General features: G+C 44.2%; 1 protein-coding gene across 1 annotated transcript; it reads right to left on the reverse strand.

Annotated features, from left to right (window-relative positions):
• Positions 1 to 713: 713 nt before the first annotated feature.
• On the reverse strand, positions 714 to 12,198 carry LOC124148440. The gene is made up of 3 exons (XM_046519539.2): positions 12,041 to 12,198; positions 3,797 to 3,876; positions 714 to 2,698 (listed from the first exon to the last, which is right to left on the reverse strand). Exons 2-3 carry the CDS (start codon positions 3,799 to 3,801, stop codon positions 1,057 to 1,059), a joined length of 1,647 nt encoding a protein of 548 aa, XP_046375495.2. The 5' UTR covers positions 3,802 to 3,876; positions 12,041 to 12,198; the 3' UTR covers positions 714 to 1,056.
• Between the last annotated feature and the right edge of the window lie 8,172 nt (positions 12,199 to 20,370).

Below are 20,370 nucleotides of genomic sequence, written 5' to 3' on the forward strand. Positions count from 1 at the left end.
AGATGAGCACCGATTTTGTCGTCAAATCTAAATTTGTAAAATGACCGACAAAATGATTCTTTGGACACTACAAACAATACATAGTGACTGATATACTGGCAATCATTTCGTAACGTATAATCAATTATTATGTAATGAATAGTTTGTGCACGCCTAACCTACTATACTTATAATATAAGTTGTTTAAGTCCTCTTAAAGTTTCAGTTACAACGTTCAGGGCGAAAGGTGTTGTGTTATGAATACATTTAAAAAATGAAGAGCGAAAAACAATCAGTTGAACCACGTTCAAACATAAACTTGTCCTACACAACGCTTGTGCCTACGCCCGCCAACATATTATATAGACCTCGCCACTTAAAATAGAATCACGAATTATCGCTATGAATATTTAACGATAGCCGCATGTGTGTTAATACTTATAAAGTGATAACAAGACATTGAGGAATAATACCTACAGTAATGACAACAAATGTAAACTGCGCTTTTCAAGAAATGGCCATTTTCTTAGCGACAAACACCATCATTGAGTTTTGATCACATGGTTACAATGAGGTAATACGCCAAGTCACATATTGTAACCACCTCATCCCACTAAATCGCATCTTGGAACAAGCATGGATAATGGGAACCTGTTCTGCCCCGGAAATCCCACAGGGTTATAAGTTTTGTTGGTTATTTACGCCGTGCTCAGCTATATGATGTGACGATCTGTAATAATCGATCGAATTTACTGTTGTTTCTTCGTCTTAATGCGAAACATACATTTAAATATGGTGAGAGAAACAGAAATCACATACATCTTTTTCTCAGACTCGTATCCTGCAACATGAACAATACGAGCGCGTCATTGGGCCTCAGTACGAGAAGTGCCTAGTTGAACCAGGAACAGACTATCAGTACAAACATGCGTGAGGAGACTTTCTGCTCAAGTACAATAAGTTTAATCATTGCTATCCGTAGTTAATACTTTGACGTGTTATTTCAGCGTTCATAGGAAAAAAAGACCGATTACATTGTAGTCCCACCTCAACCTATAAGGTGCGAGAGCTTTAGTTCTATTTTTGCTTTTTGAAATTGTCCTTGGTTAAATTCTCAATAAGGGGCAGCAGGCGTCTCATGTGGTGGTCAATAGCTATGAGAGCTTTTGAAATGTTCTTGAGAGGTTCCAAAGCCGCCACAAGGTCATTGACCTTCTCCTCAAGCATGCGCGACTCTGAGAGGTCGTCATTGTGGCTTTCCGGATCATCTTCATCCTCAACTTCATCCCTTTCTTCACTAACATAGCGATGGAATTCTGCTGAAGAAGTGTATGGCTCAGGTTCGTCCCCCGTGCCACCGGTGGTGGTTGGGGCGGCTTTGTCGACGGAGGTGGTGGGGACGGCCTTGTCGCCGGTGGTGGTGGGGACGGTCATGTCTCTGCCCCCTAAACAGCTGCTTCCAGCCTCGGCCAACTGGTCCCAAGTCCTGCTTGGTCCACTCGCTCCGTCCTTTCGACTTGCTGCCAGAATCTCAACAACGGCTGATGTATCAACACTGCGGGGAGTGTTGCACACGCGGCCACAACTGCTTGATTCTGAAAGTGTAGGCGACTTCACATGACAGTTGGATATTTTCCCCGTTGTACTTGAACTTGTCGCAACTCTCTCCGGCTCTGTTCCCTGTATGACACCACTTTCCCCTTTTATATTTCTGTGACGCCTATCCACATGCGTGTTGTGGCTAGTCTGTGCTTGTCCCCTTAGCTCGGAACATTTCCTTTCTCTGGCATTACTGACTAGTAACTCAGATGGATTAACCGACGTGCACCGTGCCCCATGCGGTACCTCTGAATAACCCACTTCACTTGAACTGATATCAAGAGAGAGGTCGTTTCTACTGTTTGTACTCATTTCAGTTTCTAAAACAGGGCCTACATCAACTTCACCATCTTCTGCTTTCTTGACGCTCAGACATTCACTATGGACAGTCGAACATTCCTTATCCTTCACGACAGTCGGTTTCACATGGCCACACAGATCTGGGGCAATATCTGTCGGCGAAAACGATAATTCGTAATTTGAAGTATCCGTATGTACCTGATCCCGAACATGTGGAATATGGACGTCAGGTTGCGGACTCGGGAATTGGTCGGGGTTGCTGAATCTGCTCCAATCTCGCTGGTAATTCCTGCAGGGTCTCTTCTCGTGGTTATAATCATAGGTCTGAATTCCTCGCTCATCACATGTGTCATAGTTAGGCACATCTGGACTGTCACATGTGTCATAATCTTGGAACCTAGCCTCTCTGTCGGAATCGTCCATATCACTCCATCGGCGTTTGAACGTCATAGTTCCGTCCTCCCCGAACTTACGCGCACAACCAGTTTGTCCGTCATCGTTGATATCCCCGACTGCAGCATCGTTCACCGGTATTATGTCCTGGCCCACACGGACAACATAAGGGTTATTTGACTTAATGTATGTAGTTGGCACACTGGGATGTTGTTTCTCAGCAGACTTATGAATGAAATGTCCTTCATGGCGATGCAGTGCTTGCTTTGAGAGGGCACGGAACCCGCACTTGCTGCACGACCATGGGGCTCTTCCTCCCGTCACGTGAGCGCGAACAAAATGCTCCATCATCAGTTGCTTGTTGCCTGCCTTGGAACACTTGATGCATTCAAAGACTGGGGATGTCATCATCTTCTTCCTCCTCTTTCTGAAACAAAAAAATCCTAATGCATTCTTCATACTACCTTTGTATTACAAGCTATACTTTGTAGGAACATATCCCACAACAGCTCAAACAGAAACGACGATTAGGGTATCTTTAATACAGGCAAGCATACAAGATGATGATGTTTGTCGTTTAACGCCGCACTCAGCAATATTCCAGCCATATCAAGGCGGTCTGTAAATAATCGAGTCTGAACCAGACAATCCAGTAATTGACATCATGAGCATCGATCCACGCAATTGGGATACGATGACATGCACCAGCCAAGTCAGCGCGCCTGACCACCCCCGCCTACGGGGAGTTGCATTGGGTTTGCCGTCATATCTCAGGATGGTTCAGCAGGATGAGTGCGGGCTAGTTCTTCGACTTTGTTGAGTCTGTGACCACTGGTAGAAAGGCGTGCGGCACACACGACGACAGCACATTTCCAATATTTCTTTAATTTTTATTTCAATTGTTACAATTCGTCTTATGAAAGCTTTTCGGTATGTTTTATCTTCTAAAACAAGCACTTTATATGTAAACACATGCGAATCGTGAGTAGACTCTTTGCAACTGTAAACACAGTCAATATGTTTTTAATAGTTTTGATCTTCTTAATCTTTATCTGTAAACACATCAACATCGTGAGTAGATTCACTAGCTACAGCTGAAAACACAGTCAATAACTCTGAATAACTCATTGATATCATAAAGCGTATTTCTTCTAATGTATTTCGGGATGCCTCATTTATATCATAAAACGGAACGTTTTCACGGTAATCTGTCGATTTGGCACTCCCGGTACCAAAAGCAGAATCTCTCGATTTATGATTTCGGCACTCCCGGGACAATCTGAAATTCAGATTTGGCGTTCCCGGCCCATAACCGTTTACTCAGAGAGAGGCAGTGTGACGCTCCCTGGTGTGCTCGGACTGGGGCATTGTTGACTCACTTTGGTATACTACGCCTGATCATAGGAAACATTTTGACGTACAGCTCCAAGCACTATTGATTTCTCAAGTGCCCGTGTAAGCATGGTAGGTGGAGCCGGGCGTGTCCTATCAGACAGTGTACAGAAAATACAATACACAAAATTACCCCATGGTGTTATTCCGACTGCTACTATGTAAAGGTAGTTCAAGCCAGCGAATGCACTGTCGATCCACCAATGGTTCAATCTGAAAAGTGAAAATAGGAATCATTTGTAAGTGTAAGACTAGTGTAAAATGGCAGTTTCATTAGTAGACCCAAGGGCCTTTTGTATAACCGGGGATACCAGGCCGCACTGTGTCCAACACAATGTGTAACCAGGGATACAAGGCCGCACTGTGTCCAACACGATGTGTAACCAGGGATACAAGGCCGAACTGTGTCCAACACGATGTGTAACCAGGGATACAAGGCCGCACTGTCTCCAACACGATGTGTAACCAGGGATACAAGGCCGCAGTGTGTCCAACACGATGTGAAACCAGGGATACAAGGCCGCACTGTGTCCAACACGATGTGTAACCAGGGATACAAGGCCGAACTGTGTCAAACACGATGTGTAACCAGGGATACAAGGCCGCACTGTGTCCAACACGACGTGTAACCAGGGATACAAGGCCGCACTGTGTCCAACACGATGTGTAACCAGGGATACCTGGCCGCACTGTGTCAAACACGATGTGTAACCAGGGATACAAGGCCGCAGTGTGTCCAACACGATGTGTAACCAGGGATACAAGGCCGCACTGTGCCCAACACGATGTGAAACCAGGGATACCAGGCCGAACTGTGTCCAACACGATGTGAAACCAGGGATACCAGGCCGCACTGTGTCCAACACGATGTGTAACCAGGGATACCTGGTCGCACTGTGTCCAACACGATGTGTAACCAGGGATACAAGGCCGCACTGTCTCCAACAAGATGTGTAACCAGGGATACAAGGCCGCACTGTGTCCAACACGATGTGTAACCAGGGATACCTGGCCGCTCTGTGTCCAACACGATGTGTAACCAGGGATACAAGGCCGCACTGTCTCAAACACGATGTGTAATCAGGGATACAAGGCCGCACTTTGTCCAACACGATGTGTAACCAGGGATACAAGGCCGCACTGTCTCAAACACGATGTGTAACCAGGGATACCAGGCCGCACTGTGTCCAACACGATGTGTAACCAGGGATACCAGGCCGCACTGTGTCCAACACGATGTGTAACCAGGGATACAAGGCCGCACTGTCTCCAACAAGATGTGTAACCAGGGATACAAGGCCGCACTGTGTCCAACACGATGTGTAACCAGGGATACAAGGCCGCACTGTCTCAAACACGATGTGTAACCGGGGATACAAGGCCGCACTGTCTCAAACACGATGTGTAACCGGGGATACAAGGCCGAACTGTGTCAAACACGATGTGTAACCAGGGATACAAGGCCGAACTGTGTCCAATACGATGTGTAACCAGGGATACAAGGCCGCACTGTGTCCAACACGATATGTAACCAGGGATACAAGGCCGCACTGTCTCCAACAAGATGTGTAACCAGGGATACAAGGCCGAACTGTGTCCAACACGATGTGTAACCAGGGATACAAGGCCGAACTGTGTCCAACACGATGTGTAACCAGGATACCAGGCCGCACTGTGTCCAACACGATGTGAAACCAGGGATACAAGGCCGAACTGTGTCCAATACGATGTGTAACCTGGGATACAAGGCCGAACTGTGTCCAACACGATGTGTAACCAGGGATACAAGGCCGAACTGTGTCCAACACGATGTGTAACCAGGGATACCTGGCCGCACTTTGTCCAACACGATATTAACCAGGGATACAAGGCCGCACTGTCTCAAACACGATGTGTAACCAGGGATACCAGGTCGCTGAATGTGCTACTATAGGGGATAGGCTGTGTGTGGAAACCAAATGGCTCAATCTGAAAGGTGAAAATAGGAATCATTTGTAAGTGTAAGCGTAAAATGGCAGCTTAATTTGTAGACTTTTTTTTAACAGTGGATAAAGGGCGCACTGTGTCCAACATGATGTGTAACCAGGCAGTCGCACTGTGTCCAATACGATGTGTAACCAGGGATACCAGGTCGCAGTATGTGCTGCTACAGGGGATAGGCTCTGTGTGGAAACCAAAGGTTTTATGTGCACTAATGTACCGAAAATAATTACCCTCCCCTTATGCTTGTTATATTTTGGATGACCCTCCCCATATCCTTGTATATTTGTTTCATGACCCTTCCTTAAAAGCCAAAATGCAAAAGCACTTCATAGTTTGTTTTTAACTGTCCATATTTAAATCCCCCCCCCCCCCCCCCCCCCCTGAATATGTGTAGTATGTTTATGGCCCTCCCCCGTCATATTTTTGTTAACTGACAAATTCCACCTGAGCATGTTCCCCAAGATGTGTTCCCAGATTGCTGCCACCAGATCCGAAACTCATCCGACGGAACATATCCTTCTTACCTGTTATCAGCAGAATACAGACACATATTTGATGCGAACAGTAACCCAGGATGATATCTGAATTCATCACATTGATACAGTGGACACATTTGATATCCCTAAACATACCCGCTCCACAAGCGACGTATGTGTGAGTATCGTCAATTGACTAAATTACGGTTTAGACTTTCTAGGATAGAAAGGGGATAGTGATGACTGTTATCCCTGCTTTAAAATGTTTGCCACACCACGGAACAGCTGTTGCTGGACGTTGCTTTATACTGGATGCCTGACCATGGAGCGGCACATGCTGGGCCTTGCTTTGTACTGGATGTCTGACCATGGAGCGGCACGTGCTGGGCCTTGCTTTGTACTGGATGCCTGACCATGGAGCGGCACATGCTGGGCCTTGCTTTATACTGGATGCCTGACCATGGAGCGGCACATGCTGGGCCTTGCTTTGTACTGGATGTCTGACCATGGAGCGGCACATGCTGGGCCTTGCTTTGTACTGGATGTCTAACCATGGAGCGGCACGGGCTGGGCCTTGCTTTGTACTGGATGTCTGACCATGGAGCGGCACGGGCTGGGCCTTGCTTTGTACTGGATGTCTGACCATTGAGCGGCACGTGCTGGGCCTTGCTTTGTACTGGATGTCTGACCATGGAGCGGCACGTGCTGGGCCTTGCTTTGTACTGGATGTCTGACCATGGAGCGGCACATGCTGGGCCTTTTTTGTACTGGATGTCTGACCATGGAGCGGCATGTGCTGGGCCTTGCTTTGTACTGGATGTCTGACCATGGACGTCGCTATATAAGTGCAATAATCTTGGACGCGACGTTAAACCCCATATCACCTCACATCTGACCATGAAGCGGCACGTGCTGGGCCTTGCTTTGTACTGTATGTCTTACCATGGAGCGGCACGTGCTGGGCCTTGCTTTGTACTGGATGCCTGACCATGGAGCGGCACATGCTGGGCCTTGCTTTGTACTGGATGTCTTACCATGGAGCGGCACGTGCTGGGCCTTGCTTTGTACTGGATGCCTGACCATGGAGCGGCACATGCTGGGCCTTGCTTTGTACTGGATGTCTGACCATGGAGCGGCACATGCTGGGCCTTGCTTTGTACTGGATGTCTGACCATGGAGCGGCACGTGCTGGGCCTTGCTTTGTACTGGATGCCTGACCACATCTTCCACAGGTAAGGGAGTTAACTTATAACGTCAAGTTTCCACCCTTGCAGAAAAGGGCTCGCATTATGAGTTATATTTTGGCTGGACTAACTAGCAACGTCCAGTCAAAATCGTGTAACGAACTAGACATCCGGTTCGTAAACAACATTTATTTCAACGTGCAGATTTCGGTCGACAGCAGGATTTCCAAGCACGTGTACCGTCAACTGGGCGTCGACGGATATTTTGCAAATATTTTCATTTTTTTTAATCAAGGTGCTCTGATGCACTTCGCGAAGTAAGACCCGTTTTATTGCAATATAGATTAGCTATCGATCATATCGTTTTGACAGGGCGCCGCCATTTTCTTTGCAGAAAATTCATGTGATAATGCAAGGAGGAATCTGATTGGTCAATAGGAGGGACATAGAAGGGACATAACTCGTAACAGCCACTGGTTGCGCCACGATCGAGTCTAGTTCGGCAAATGTGAAAACTGGACTTTTATAGTCAGTTCACTCCCTTGCCTCGGGAGGATGGCCTGACCATGGAGCGGCACATGCTGGGCCTTGCTTTGTACTGGATGTCTGACCATGGAGCGGCACATGCTGGGCCTTGCTTTGTACTGGATGCCTGACCACGGAGCGGCACATGCTGGGCCTTGCTTTGTACTGGATGCCTGACCACGGAGCGGCACGGCCAGGTCGACCACGTGTGACGTCACATGCAGAGGATCGTCAGATTGTCTTACGTCACCTCCGTAACCGATTTTTGACGGCTACATCAACCAGAAATGAACTGTTTAGGGGTAGACTGAGTGCGCAAACTGTTCGAAACTGCTCACCTTCAAGCACGACGGCCATACTGCGGGCCGATTCTGACTCAATTACACAGACGTCAACGTCAATTGTGGGCACAGCGACACTTACGATGGACTCAGAGGAATTGGAATCAAGTCGTCTTCAGTGATGAATCCCGATTTAATCTTCGATTTGCTGATGGTAGGGCGAGGGTGTGGCGGCGCCGTCATGAACGTTACGCCCAGTGTTGTGTACAGGAAGTTGACAGATTTCGAGGCGGAAGTGTCATGGTGTCGGGTGCTTTCTGTGGCAATGCACGTTCCAGGCTTCTTGTCATCCGTGGCAACCTCAACGCTGCTGCTTACCGCGACCAGGTGCTGGCACCAGATCTTCTGTCTTTTATGGCAGCACATGGACCCGGTTTGATCTTCTAACACGACAAATGCCAGACCCCACACAGCAATTTTGACAAGGAATTTCCTTCAGAATGCGGGAGTCAACGTCATGGACTGGCCGTCAAGGTCTCCCGACCTCAATCCCATCGAACACGTCTGGGATGCTCTTGGCAGAAGTCTGCGCAATCTCCAGAACCAACCACAGAATTTGCAAGATCTTGGCACCATTTTGCAGCAACAATGGCGTCGTCTTCCCAATCATGTGTTCACACCCATCACAAGGTCCATGCGGAGGCGTTGTGTGGCAGTTGTCAACGCACATAGTGGCCATACACGCTACTGAACTTGTGTGCCATCAGATTCTTGTGCTTGGGACTTATGATTTAAACTGTTGATGTTATTACCGAATACCGTAGGTGCTTGGAACAAATTATGGTTACCACCGTTAATTAAAATCCTTCTTTGGACATTAATGATTAAAAATTACCTTCTCTGATACATTTGTCCGTTGTATATCATATATGGGATTAATTTTTAAAATGTGAAGTTTTTAATTTGACTCAGTATACTATGCCACACAACTATACAACTCAAAGTTTGCCTAGGCTAAATGTTTGGATGATATAAAAAAGTCATCTAAACAAATAAAGATTGAAATCTCCGGGTATACAGAAGGATATCAATTTCAAGATGGCATGCAGGCATGAGCACGTTGCCACGTGGTGCTCGAGTGAGTGAGTGAGTGAGTATGGTTTTACGCTGCTTTTACACCAGAAAAGGACGCACACATTGCACGCATGTGAGGAATCGAACCCGCGTCTTCGGCGTGACGAGCGAATACGTTAACCACCCATCGTCCCCGTGGTGCAAAACGTGTTTAGATGTATCGTGACAGAATCGTTACACATCAGAAATGACTCGCAGAACGCCAGTAGCGCTAATGTTTCTACTCAACAGTGCGTAATCGTCTCCGTGAGGCTGGTTCCGGCTACGGGGGACATGCATTCGCATCCCACTGACCCGACGTCACAGGCAGGCCAGACTCGAATGGATTCGAAGATCACGTCAAGACCAGGGCTCTAGTACTTTTCACTGATGAATCGGTATACTGTCCAAGCTCCACAGATCGTCGTGCCCGTAGCGTTTCAGGATTACAACGTAGGCATGGAGGGGGCCCAAACATGAGTTGGAGGTGAGATCAGCAGAGCTGGAAGAACCCATCTCCATATCGTCCACCGGGGCACGATGACAGGTGTGCGCTACAAGGGTGTCATTTTGGGCGTGTACTTGAGACTGTATGCTGGCGCAATCGGACCGACCTAATCGTGCCCGGTAATCTGACTGATTATTGGCGACGTGCTGTTTGTTGGTCCTTTGTGGCTGACTTGGCTGATGCATGTTATCGTATCCAAATTGCATGGATCGATGCTCATGATGTCAATCACTGCACTGTCTGGTCCAGACTCGATATTTACAAACCGCCGTCATATAGCTGGAATATTACTGCGTAAAACAACAAAGGAGCAAACGAACAATGTGCGCTCTGGTATTCCCATACGGAATGGTTGCATCACAATTACCGCCAATTTGTTCTTAGGTATTCCCATACGGAATGGTCGCATCACAATTACCGCCAATTTGTTCTAAGGTATTCCCATACGGAATGGTCGCATCACAATTACCGCCAATTTGTTCTAAGGTATTCCCATACGGAATGGTCGCATCACAATTACCGCCAATTTGTTCTAAGGTATTCCCATACGGAACGGTCGCATCACAATTACCGCCAATTTGTTCTAAGGTATTCCCAAACGGAACGGTCGCATCACAATTACCGCCAATTTGTTCTAAGGTATTCCCATACGGAATGGTCGCATCACAATTACCGCCAATTTGTTCTAAGGTATTCCCATACGGAATGGTCGCATCACAATTACCGCCAATTTGTTCTAAGGTATTCCCATACGGAATGGTCGCATCACAATTACCGCCAATTTGTTCTAAGGTATTCCCAAACGGAACGGTCGCATCACAATTACCGCCAATTTGTTCTAAGGTATTCCCATACGGAATGGTTGCATCACAATTACCGCCAATTTGTTCTAAGGTATTCCCATACGGAATGGTCGCATCACAATTACCGCCAATTTGTTCTAAGGTATTCCCATACGGAATGGTCGCATCACAATTACCGCCAGTTTGTTCTAAGGTATTCCCATACGGAATGGTCGCATCACAATTACCGCCAATTTGTTCTAAGGTATTCCCAAACGGAACGGTCGCAAATCGAGTACCGCCCATGTACGTCTGATATTTCTACTATGACCGATAGCGTTTATGTAGATGTCTCTAAGTAGTTCACTGGTGAAAGTTTTTTTTTTTTTTTGTTTATTGTTTAAAGCCGCACTCAGCAATATTCAGGCTATATGACGGCGTTCTGTAAATGATCGAGTCTGGACCAGACAATCCAATGATTGATGTCATGAGCATCGATCCACGCAATTAGGATACGATGATATGCATCAGCCAAGTCAGAGAGCCTGACCACCCGATCCCGTCAGTCGCCTCTTACAACCAGCATAATCGCCCTTTACGGCAATCATGGGTTGCTGAAGACCTGTTCTACCCCGGATCTAGTAAAAGATTCAGATCAGTGTTATGGGCCTAAGTGCGTTTACTTTATGCGCATAGTTAGTGCGTAGCTTTACCTTGCTCAGCTTGTGATACTCACATTTCAGTGCCAACAAATCGCCGCCGCCGCCACCGGGGTCACTAAGTTACGTCACTGTGAGACGCTAGCTCAGGGCGCAACCCCACCTGGGGTTTGTCCCAATCAAAAACACTAAGGTCGGACCGTGTGCTAGCTGCTTGTCGATATGTACATAGACCCGAGAGACAATTTTCACGATGTATTTTGGAAAAATAATAATCAGGCGTTCTCCGAGCTTCGTGGTGTTCGGCACAGGAATATTGTCAAATCTGAAAACTGCATTCAATCATCACAACGTGCTACCGTGTCATCATGGCCGACCGCAACTCATCTATGTGGGTGAATTCGAGAAATCCGGATATTAGCCCGGCCATTAGCCCGGCCATTGTGATGAAGCTAGTAATTAGATAATGTTTGAGTTCCCTTTAAGTCTGAAAACTAAGACCTAATGAATCCTAAGATATCAATGACGGTCCCACCGTTATGTCAATTTAGTGAATCAGTGAGTGCTTTTTGTTTTACGCCCCAGACAGAAATATTCAATTCAGGCAAAACCATGGTGGACATCAATAATGCGGTCTTGGCCACGCGAACTATTTGCTGTTAGCTTTTCGCGACCTATATATACAGCTGGAGGACGACATATTCTGCCTTGCACCCCGCGGGGCTTCAGAGAAGTCTGACCAGGTTTTCCTGGCCTCTTCGGGACGTTAGTATTACGCGATATACAAATCAAATTCTACTTATTGGCTGTGCTGCAAGGAGGAATTCAAAGTGTTGCAAAAATCAGTTGATGTTAACATAGCATACCGTCTGTTGAAGACATGTTGACGCCGTCTGTAGGACTGAGTGGCAGGCAGAGGTGCATTCAATAAGCCGTTTGGTGCCGAGGCGCCAGCGAGCGCTAGCGAGCTCCTCCGAATATTTCCAAATGAACGAAACGCACGCTGAGAGCGCTTTCCAGCGCCTCCGCGCATACTGATGAGGAGGCACGCCGAGGGACAAAGATGGCGGACTTGGACAAATGCGGGGCCTGTGAACATTAACTTTTCGACATGGAACAACTTGTAAGACATACGAGCACTCAGTGGTGAAGTTTGATACCACCACGTTAGAGATAACATTTATTGGAAGACTTGTCACTTGTTCAAACCAGGAAAACCCAATTGTTTTAGTTGCATTTTGAAGCCCCTCGCTGCACGGAGTATTTTTCCTTGCAACCCATGTTAATTTCAGCACAGACAAAAAACCTATTCAAGCGTCTGTTTGTGAACAAGATGCAGTTTTTGTCCCAATAACACTCATATGATTTCTTTTTGTAAACAATTGACATATATTATTATGCGATATAAACCTTCACTTGTCGAAAACGTAACTTCAGATATTTTCATAGGAGCCTGTCTTCTCTTAAATAAATCTAAAACATTACGATTTGTTCATTTTTACTGCAGTCTACAGTATACCAGCAATATCAGGGCGGCCTGTAAATAATCGGTTTTGTCCCTGACAAATTTACCAGTGGTTGATTTGGACAACGCCCCATGCCGTCGGGGCATTCGAGTGGTAACGATTGGCGGGGTACAACGAAACACAATCCACCAAGTCACCGATCCATTTAGTTGAATCTTACACCATGCATACAAACGGATCCAACGAACTGTTACAAAATCCCCGATTTATTTCCTTTATATTATCATATAAAATTTACGTACATAACGAACTCTCTACAGCGAACTGATATCGGATCACCGACAAGGCCCATCCACCACTAATTAGTGACTTGTGCACTGACATTTGGCTGTACGCAATCAGCGGCGAATCAACACAATCACAGTCTATATTTTTATTTTCCTATGTTAAATAAGTCGGTAGGATTACAAGTGTTCGGTCCGACGTATGTCACGATAATGCCATAAAATAAAGTTGTGTTATCTAATCGGTGACTGTCTAACTAACGGTAATTTTATTGTATCTTTATTCTAAACAATTAAACTTTACATACACAATGTTCAACAACATTGCTAAATTACGCCATTTTGAAAACCGCGCCCTCTGCCGGCGGCAGTTGACACATCGTTCGATTGCACCCGAACGTCCGCGGAGAGCGCTAAGCAAGCGCTCAGAAAGCGCCTCGGCCTATTGAACGCATGCCGGGTGCAATCGAACGATGTGTCAACTGCCGCCGGCAGAGGGCCCGGTTTTCAAAATGGCGTTGAAGACCGATTTTAACAATATTGTTGAACATTGTGTATGTAAAGTATTATTGTTTAGAATAACGATACGATAAACTTACCGTTAGTTAGACGGTCACTGATCAGACAACACAACTATATTTTATGGCATTATCGTGATACATACTGAACCGCAAAAGAAACGTCACCATGGATAGATATATGAGAAACCTTATTTGTCCAAACACTGTAAGCATATGTCACGGGTTCTGCCAACGATGTAATTGAGGGAACTGAGGCGGTGAGGATGAGGTATAAAGGGATTTATTACCTGTAAAAATATAGAAATGACATCAACATGAATTGATGAGTCGAGGAAGAAAGAATGTCTTCCCTCGGCAATGGCGTGACATAAAGTGGCAATTGAAAGTGTCCACGTCACACCCTAGGTATCTGCACGAGATACTGCTGGTAAGACAACCAGGAGTAAGATTGAGGGATGAAGCGTCCATAAAATAAAACAGAGATAACTCTTGGCAACTAAGCCTAAATATATCCGGCGACACATACTTTGAGACATATTAAAAAGATGAAACTTGGCAAAACTGATCATCATAGTTGAAATTAAAGTGTCAAATGTTCTTGAAGTGAAACACAACACTAGTCTCTGAGAAAATGGCATTACAAGTCAGCATCTCGTGTGTCCGCCATGTGCATTAATGACTGCCGTGCAACGTCGATACGTGGAATGGATGAAGCGGTTGATGAAGGCCATGGGCTTTTGAGCCCGCACTCTGAGGAACGCCTGACGCAGTTCAACTGCAGTTGTCGGCCTTGGTCGGACGTCATTCAGCCGTCTTTGAATCTCGCCCCGAAGGTGCTAAATGGGATTTTAATCTGGACTGAGGGCAGGCCACTGCATGGTTCTGCTGCGTGGTTGCGGCGACGTGCCAAATGAGGTATGGCGTGTGGTCTCAAAACTTGACCAATGTACCGAGCTGCTGTGACACCATTGCCTCTCCCAGGACCGATGTTCTGGAAGACCACAGGGCCGACCCTCTCTGCAAGACCAATTCCACCCCACGCCATGATGCTCGGACCACCCTCAAGTCTCTCCCAACAACACAAGCATCCAAATAACGTTTCCTACGGCGTCGCCAGACTCTCTCTCTGCCATCTGCTGTTGAGATACAGTAACGGCTCTCGTCTGAGAAAAAGACTCTTCTCCACTGGTGGCGCCAATGCTGGAGCTGTGTTGCCCACTGAAAACAGTCCCGGCGATGACGTAGTTTCAGAATGGGTGTGGCCTGTGACAGTGGAGGTGTCTGCTCGTCAATCGTCGACGCACGGTGTCGGCACTAATGTGTCGCTGGTGTGTCCCCATGGTCTGTCTAGCAGTTTCCGCAGCAGTAACAAAGCGATCTTGAAGATGCTGTCGCACAATCTGACGATCCTGACGTCGGGTGGTGGCCCTTGGTCCTACACTACGTGGTCGGTCATCAGTAGTGTTGGTGGTCTGGTACCGTTGCTGGAGCCTGTGTAGGGTCCTTACGTGGACTTGAAATGCATTGGCTACTTGCCGGGCGGTTTGTCCAGCTTGCAATTGTCCAAGGGCTTGGTGTAGCTGATTTCTTGTCAATCTTGGCATGTGGTAGCAATTCAATAGCAAATGAATGTTATTCAATCTGGGTGGATTTTTATAGGGCAAGAAATGGGGGAACGCATGTGCATTTCAATTTGCACGGAACTCACGTGCATCGGGTTACCATGGCCGTTGCCGTGATGCGTTTGGTTTTATTGTCATCTGCTATGTTTTTTTATCATCAAACTTCATTTTTTCTGGACAAGGTAATGTTAAATTTTATAAACTTTGAAATAAATTACCCAGATATTTCAATGACACCTTTCCATGCAATGTTATACGTAGGTGACGTTTCTTTTGCGGTTCAGTATACGTCGGACCCAACTCATTTCATCCAACCGACTTATTAACAATCTCATTAAAATCAGATCTTAGTTTTCGCTACCGCTAAACAAAGGTCAGAGAACATCCCATTACGGGTCACGTCAGAACGACCTTTCGTTAATTTTGACCGACCAATAAAATGACTGACAAGAAATCGACATTAGCCAATCAGAAGGCAGCTTTCTCGAGCTTTACGCCACTAGTTTCAAACTGGCGACTACGCTTCGAAACATACTTTGACGCATTCTCGATTAAAAAAAATAAAACTGACAAGAAGAACATTCCGGAATGGCTTATAGATGGCCTAGATTGTATGGATATAATCATAAGCCCGTAACTGTCATTCGGAATACCCCGTGTTAAATATTTCGTGGTTGCATGATTAGAAAACACATTCCGACTGTCACTTTCATGATGTGGTAAGCGACGCTCTGATTGGTTGGATGAAAGGTCGTTCTGTCGTGACCCGTAATGGGTTGTCCTCAGATCTTTGTTTAGCGATAGCGAGAACTAAGATCTGATTTTAATGAGATTGACTTATTTAATATTGGAAAATCAAACCATAGACTGTGATTGTGTTGATTGCTTATTACAGCCAATTGTCAGGGACACTTGAGACTGAGTGAGATTTCTCAGTTCGCTGTACAAGTCACTAATTAGTTGTAGATGGGCTCGTCTGTTATCAGATATCAGTTCGCTATATCCGTTAGTTCGCTGTAGAGAGTGCGTTATGTATGTACATTTTATGATAATATATAGGAGATAAATCGTGGGTTTTGTAACAGTTCATTGTATCCGTCTGTTCGCTCTATCCGTGTTCGTTATATCCGTGTCACACTGCATTTTCAAACGTACTGGTGTAAATAGAATAAAGTCGAATTGGAACATTATGTGAATAAGGACGTCTGATTCTGCATGTATATCTTATCCGCAAGTTACCTTTCCATCGACCAATGATCACTTATTATTTGACTTGACAATATATCTTGTTCCGTTAGCAATTCAAAAATCAGTGATGAGTTAGAATTTATCAGCTCGAAAATGTTCCAAGTATTTTGGAAATCCTTAAACCCAATATCCCTATGGTTCTCTATTTCATTTCGGAAATTCCCCTAAAGTGTTGATGCCATACAATCCTAAAATCATACAGACAATTACTATAAAATATTTAAAAAATCAGAATGTGTATTTGACATTCATTCCGTCTTAATATATATACTTTTGAAATGGATCGGACGTAATTTATTACCTATTCCATACTATGAATAAATAATGAAATAATAAACATAATGGTTTGATGTTTATATTCATACATATTTAATTTCAGTGTATTCTGGACAATTATTAAGGCGAATAAATTAAATACATCCGTCACTTTATTGCCCAAACGGCAAGAACAAAGTCTTATAAATCACACAAAAATAATTAATTACCTATAGGATTAGAATTAATCGAGTTACTAAAAGTCGTATGTACACTGGTGCAATATCGTTCACATCCACTAGTATAGTGTATGGGTCATCCGGGCGGCATTGTTATCATCCTTCAAATTTTATTATAACACTAGAAATGACGCATTTGCCGAAGACTGTTGACGTCATTTGACGTCATTTGACGTCATTTGACAATTGTGGTTTTCTAAGACGGCGGTTGTGATCAGTGCATTTCTAATGTGGGTTCATACAGGTATCATGGACTGTGGTTGAAGAACACCTGAACATGAAATTTACGGTAAAGGATATGTCCAATTCTGCAAGAAGAGCTTTATAGCCTCTCATCGCTAAGTACAGGCAGTGAAATAGATTATAGTGTATTTCGCAAACTGTAGGAGTCGACTGAACAGCCAATCCTGTTGTTTACTGGGTCTGTTTGGGGTATATATTGACACCGCGAAGTTAACAGGATGCAGCACAGAGCCAGTTCATTCTTCTCTGGAGTGCCCCGTAATACTCCTAACTGTGCTGCTCAAGGCGAAATGGGTTGGACCTCCTGCTTGACAAAATAAAGGATTAAAGCTTTCATAGGGTATTTGAAGCTCTCAAGAACTCCCCCGGATAGGCTTTCTTGTAAGCTTTTTAACTGTCCAAAGACGAAAAGGCTCCATCGGTTATTGCATCCATAGACTAAGTAAACAACATCGTGTGGAACAGTATGAAACTAAAGTAACAAGATTGAAAATCCTTACATCCATCTTGAAACAACATGTGTGTATGTTACTGGTACTCATTTCCAGTGTATTTTTTATTCAGTCAAGTACAAAAAAGGTAAAGGCTCTTGGACCTTTATTTATATCAGCAACAAAGCTGACTTGCAATATGTAACTGCTGTAGTTTACAGTTACATTGTAGCCATGATTTCCCCCCAAAGTGTAGGATCAAGGCAGATGTCTGAGTGTGATCCCTCAAGTTGTTTTGGTTGTGGTATGATGGCCATGATATTTTCAAATTTATACCAACACTTATCTTTAACTTTAAGTGGCCCAAAGTAGGAATTTGCTTTCCTCCCAACTTTGTGCATACACTCAATGTAAAGATCATTGTTTCCAATGTCTTCAACAATACCTGGATATGGCAAATTTTCATACAAGACTACAACATATTATCAGAGATCTGTTATATGGTCTCCGATATTATCCAGGCAGCCACTCTGTATTTATCAGAGATATGTTATATGGTCTCTGATATTATCCAAGCAGCCACTCTGTATTTATCAGAGATCTGTTATATGGTCTCTGATATTATCCAAGCAGCCACTCTGAATTTATCAGAGATCTGTTATATGGTCTCTGATATTATCCAAGCAGCCACTCTGTATTTATCAGAGATCTGTTTTTGGTCTCTGATATTATCCAAGCAGCCACTCTGTATTTATCAGATATCTGTTATATGGTCTCTGATATTATCCAAGCAGCCACTCTGTAGTTATCAGAGATCTGTTATATGGTCTCTGATATTATCCAAGCAGCCACTCTGTATTTATCAGAGATCTGTTATATGGTCTCTGATATTATCCAAGCAGCCACTCTGTATTTATCAGAGATCTGTTATATTGTCTCCGATATTATCCAAGCAGCCACTCTGTATTTATCAGAGATCTGTTATATGGTCTCTGATATTATCCAAGCAGCCACTCTGTATTTATCAGAGATCTGTTATATGGTCTCTGATATTATCCAAGCAGCCACTCTGTATTTTTCAGAGATCTGTTATATGGTCTCTGATATTATCCAAGCAGCCACTCTGTATTTATCAGAGATCTGTTATATGGTCTCTGATATTATCCAAGCAGCCGCTCTGTATTTATGTCTTGTTTCATGTTGGCAATTAAGTCCAACTCTTCAGCTTTCTCTTCTTCCTTCCTGCACATTCATCACTCTTCCTTCAGTCTCCGTTCCTCATCCGTCAACTGTCGCATTACTCCTTTCTCCTCTTTCAGTCTCATTGTCTCGACTTCATTCTCATTTGTCTCTCTCTATTTTGAACAATCTCACCTTCATTCTCATTTCTCTCCCCATCTTCAACTATCTCACCTTCATTCTCATTTCTCTCCCCATCTTCAACTTTCTCACCATCATTCTCATCTCTCTCCCCATCTTCAACTATCTCACCTTCATTCCCATCTCTCTCTCCATCTTCAACTATCTCACCTTCATTCTCATTTCTCTCCCCATCTTCAACTAACTCACCTTCATTCTCATTTCTCTCCCCATCTTCAACTATCTCACCTTCATTCCCATCTCTCTCCCCATCTTCATCTATCTCACCCTATTCTCATTTCTCTCTCCATCTTCAGAAAAAATGTCCAATTGTTTATTATACCTTTAAACCAAAACCAGGATAAATTTTGAATGCTGTTCCCTTAAATTATTGTATGGTCATCAAGAAATCTCTCCTGTTACTATTTTTAACTTTCCTCTTACCAAAGTCGTGCGAACAGCATGGAAAGTAAGGGTACTGATGCTTTATGATAAATGGATGGTCTCAATACAACTCAAAATTGAAGAGACATTAAAACTCCAGTAATGTGAACAGTTTCCAATTTTCTTTTAATTACACAGCAAAATCACAGTAACAGTAGGGAAATCTGAGAAAAGGTCTACTTACCTGTAAGACCGACGAATGGACTTTTAGGCTCCAGAAGACCAGAAAGAAGTTTCCATGTGGTGGACAGGAAGTGCTAATGTGAATGACAACAGCCTTACTTTCAAATGAGTGAGAATTAATTGTGTTGTGCTGGTACTTAGTTGTTGGTGACAGGAGTGAAAGTAGTTTGATGGACATACTATTATCATAATTTATTGCACATCCAACATGCCCCAAAAGAATATCTACACTATTTAGTGATAAGTTCAGTGTAAAAAGATATCCCACTGATGTCAAATAATGGGTTTATGAAAATGGACATGCATTTTTCCATACCCTTTACTTGAGAAAGGACTTATATTGCCTCCACGCACGCACGCACGCACGCACGCACGCACGCACACACACACAATTATTCTCTTGTTTAAAGGACATCATTTTCAGATTCAACATTGAACATGTTAAAGATAACATGCAAAAAAAATCATTCTTAGTAAAGCAATCATTGGGAACAGATAGGGAATGACAGGGTTAATGAGGATGAACAGTGGAGATGTCATGATATGGTTTTCATGTAATTGTGAAAATGATCTACACGCAATCTAAATGTAAAGAAAAAAAAGCTTATAAGTAATTAGGTGATTCTAGACATATACATATGGTGGCTACCCAGTAATTAAGTGATTCTAGACATATACATATGGTGGCTACCAAGTAATTAAATAATTCTAGACATATACATATGGTGGCTATATGGTGGCTACACAGTAATAAAGTGATTCTAGACATATACATATGGTGGCTACACAGTAATTAAGTGATTCTAGACATATACATATGGTGGCTACACAGTAATTAAATGATTCTAGACATATACATATGGTGGCTACACAGTAATTAAGTGATTCTAGACATATACAT

Source organism: Haliotis rufescens, unplaced genomic scaffold, assembly GCF_023055435.1.
Source record: "Haliotis rufescens isolate VD_foot unplaced genomic scaffold, xgHalRufe1.0.p SCAF_19, whole genome shotgun sequence".
Taxonomy (NCBI): domain Eukaryota; kingdom Metazoa; phylum Mollusca; class Gastropoda; order Lepetellida; family Haliotidae; genus Haliotis; species Haliotis rufescens.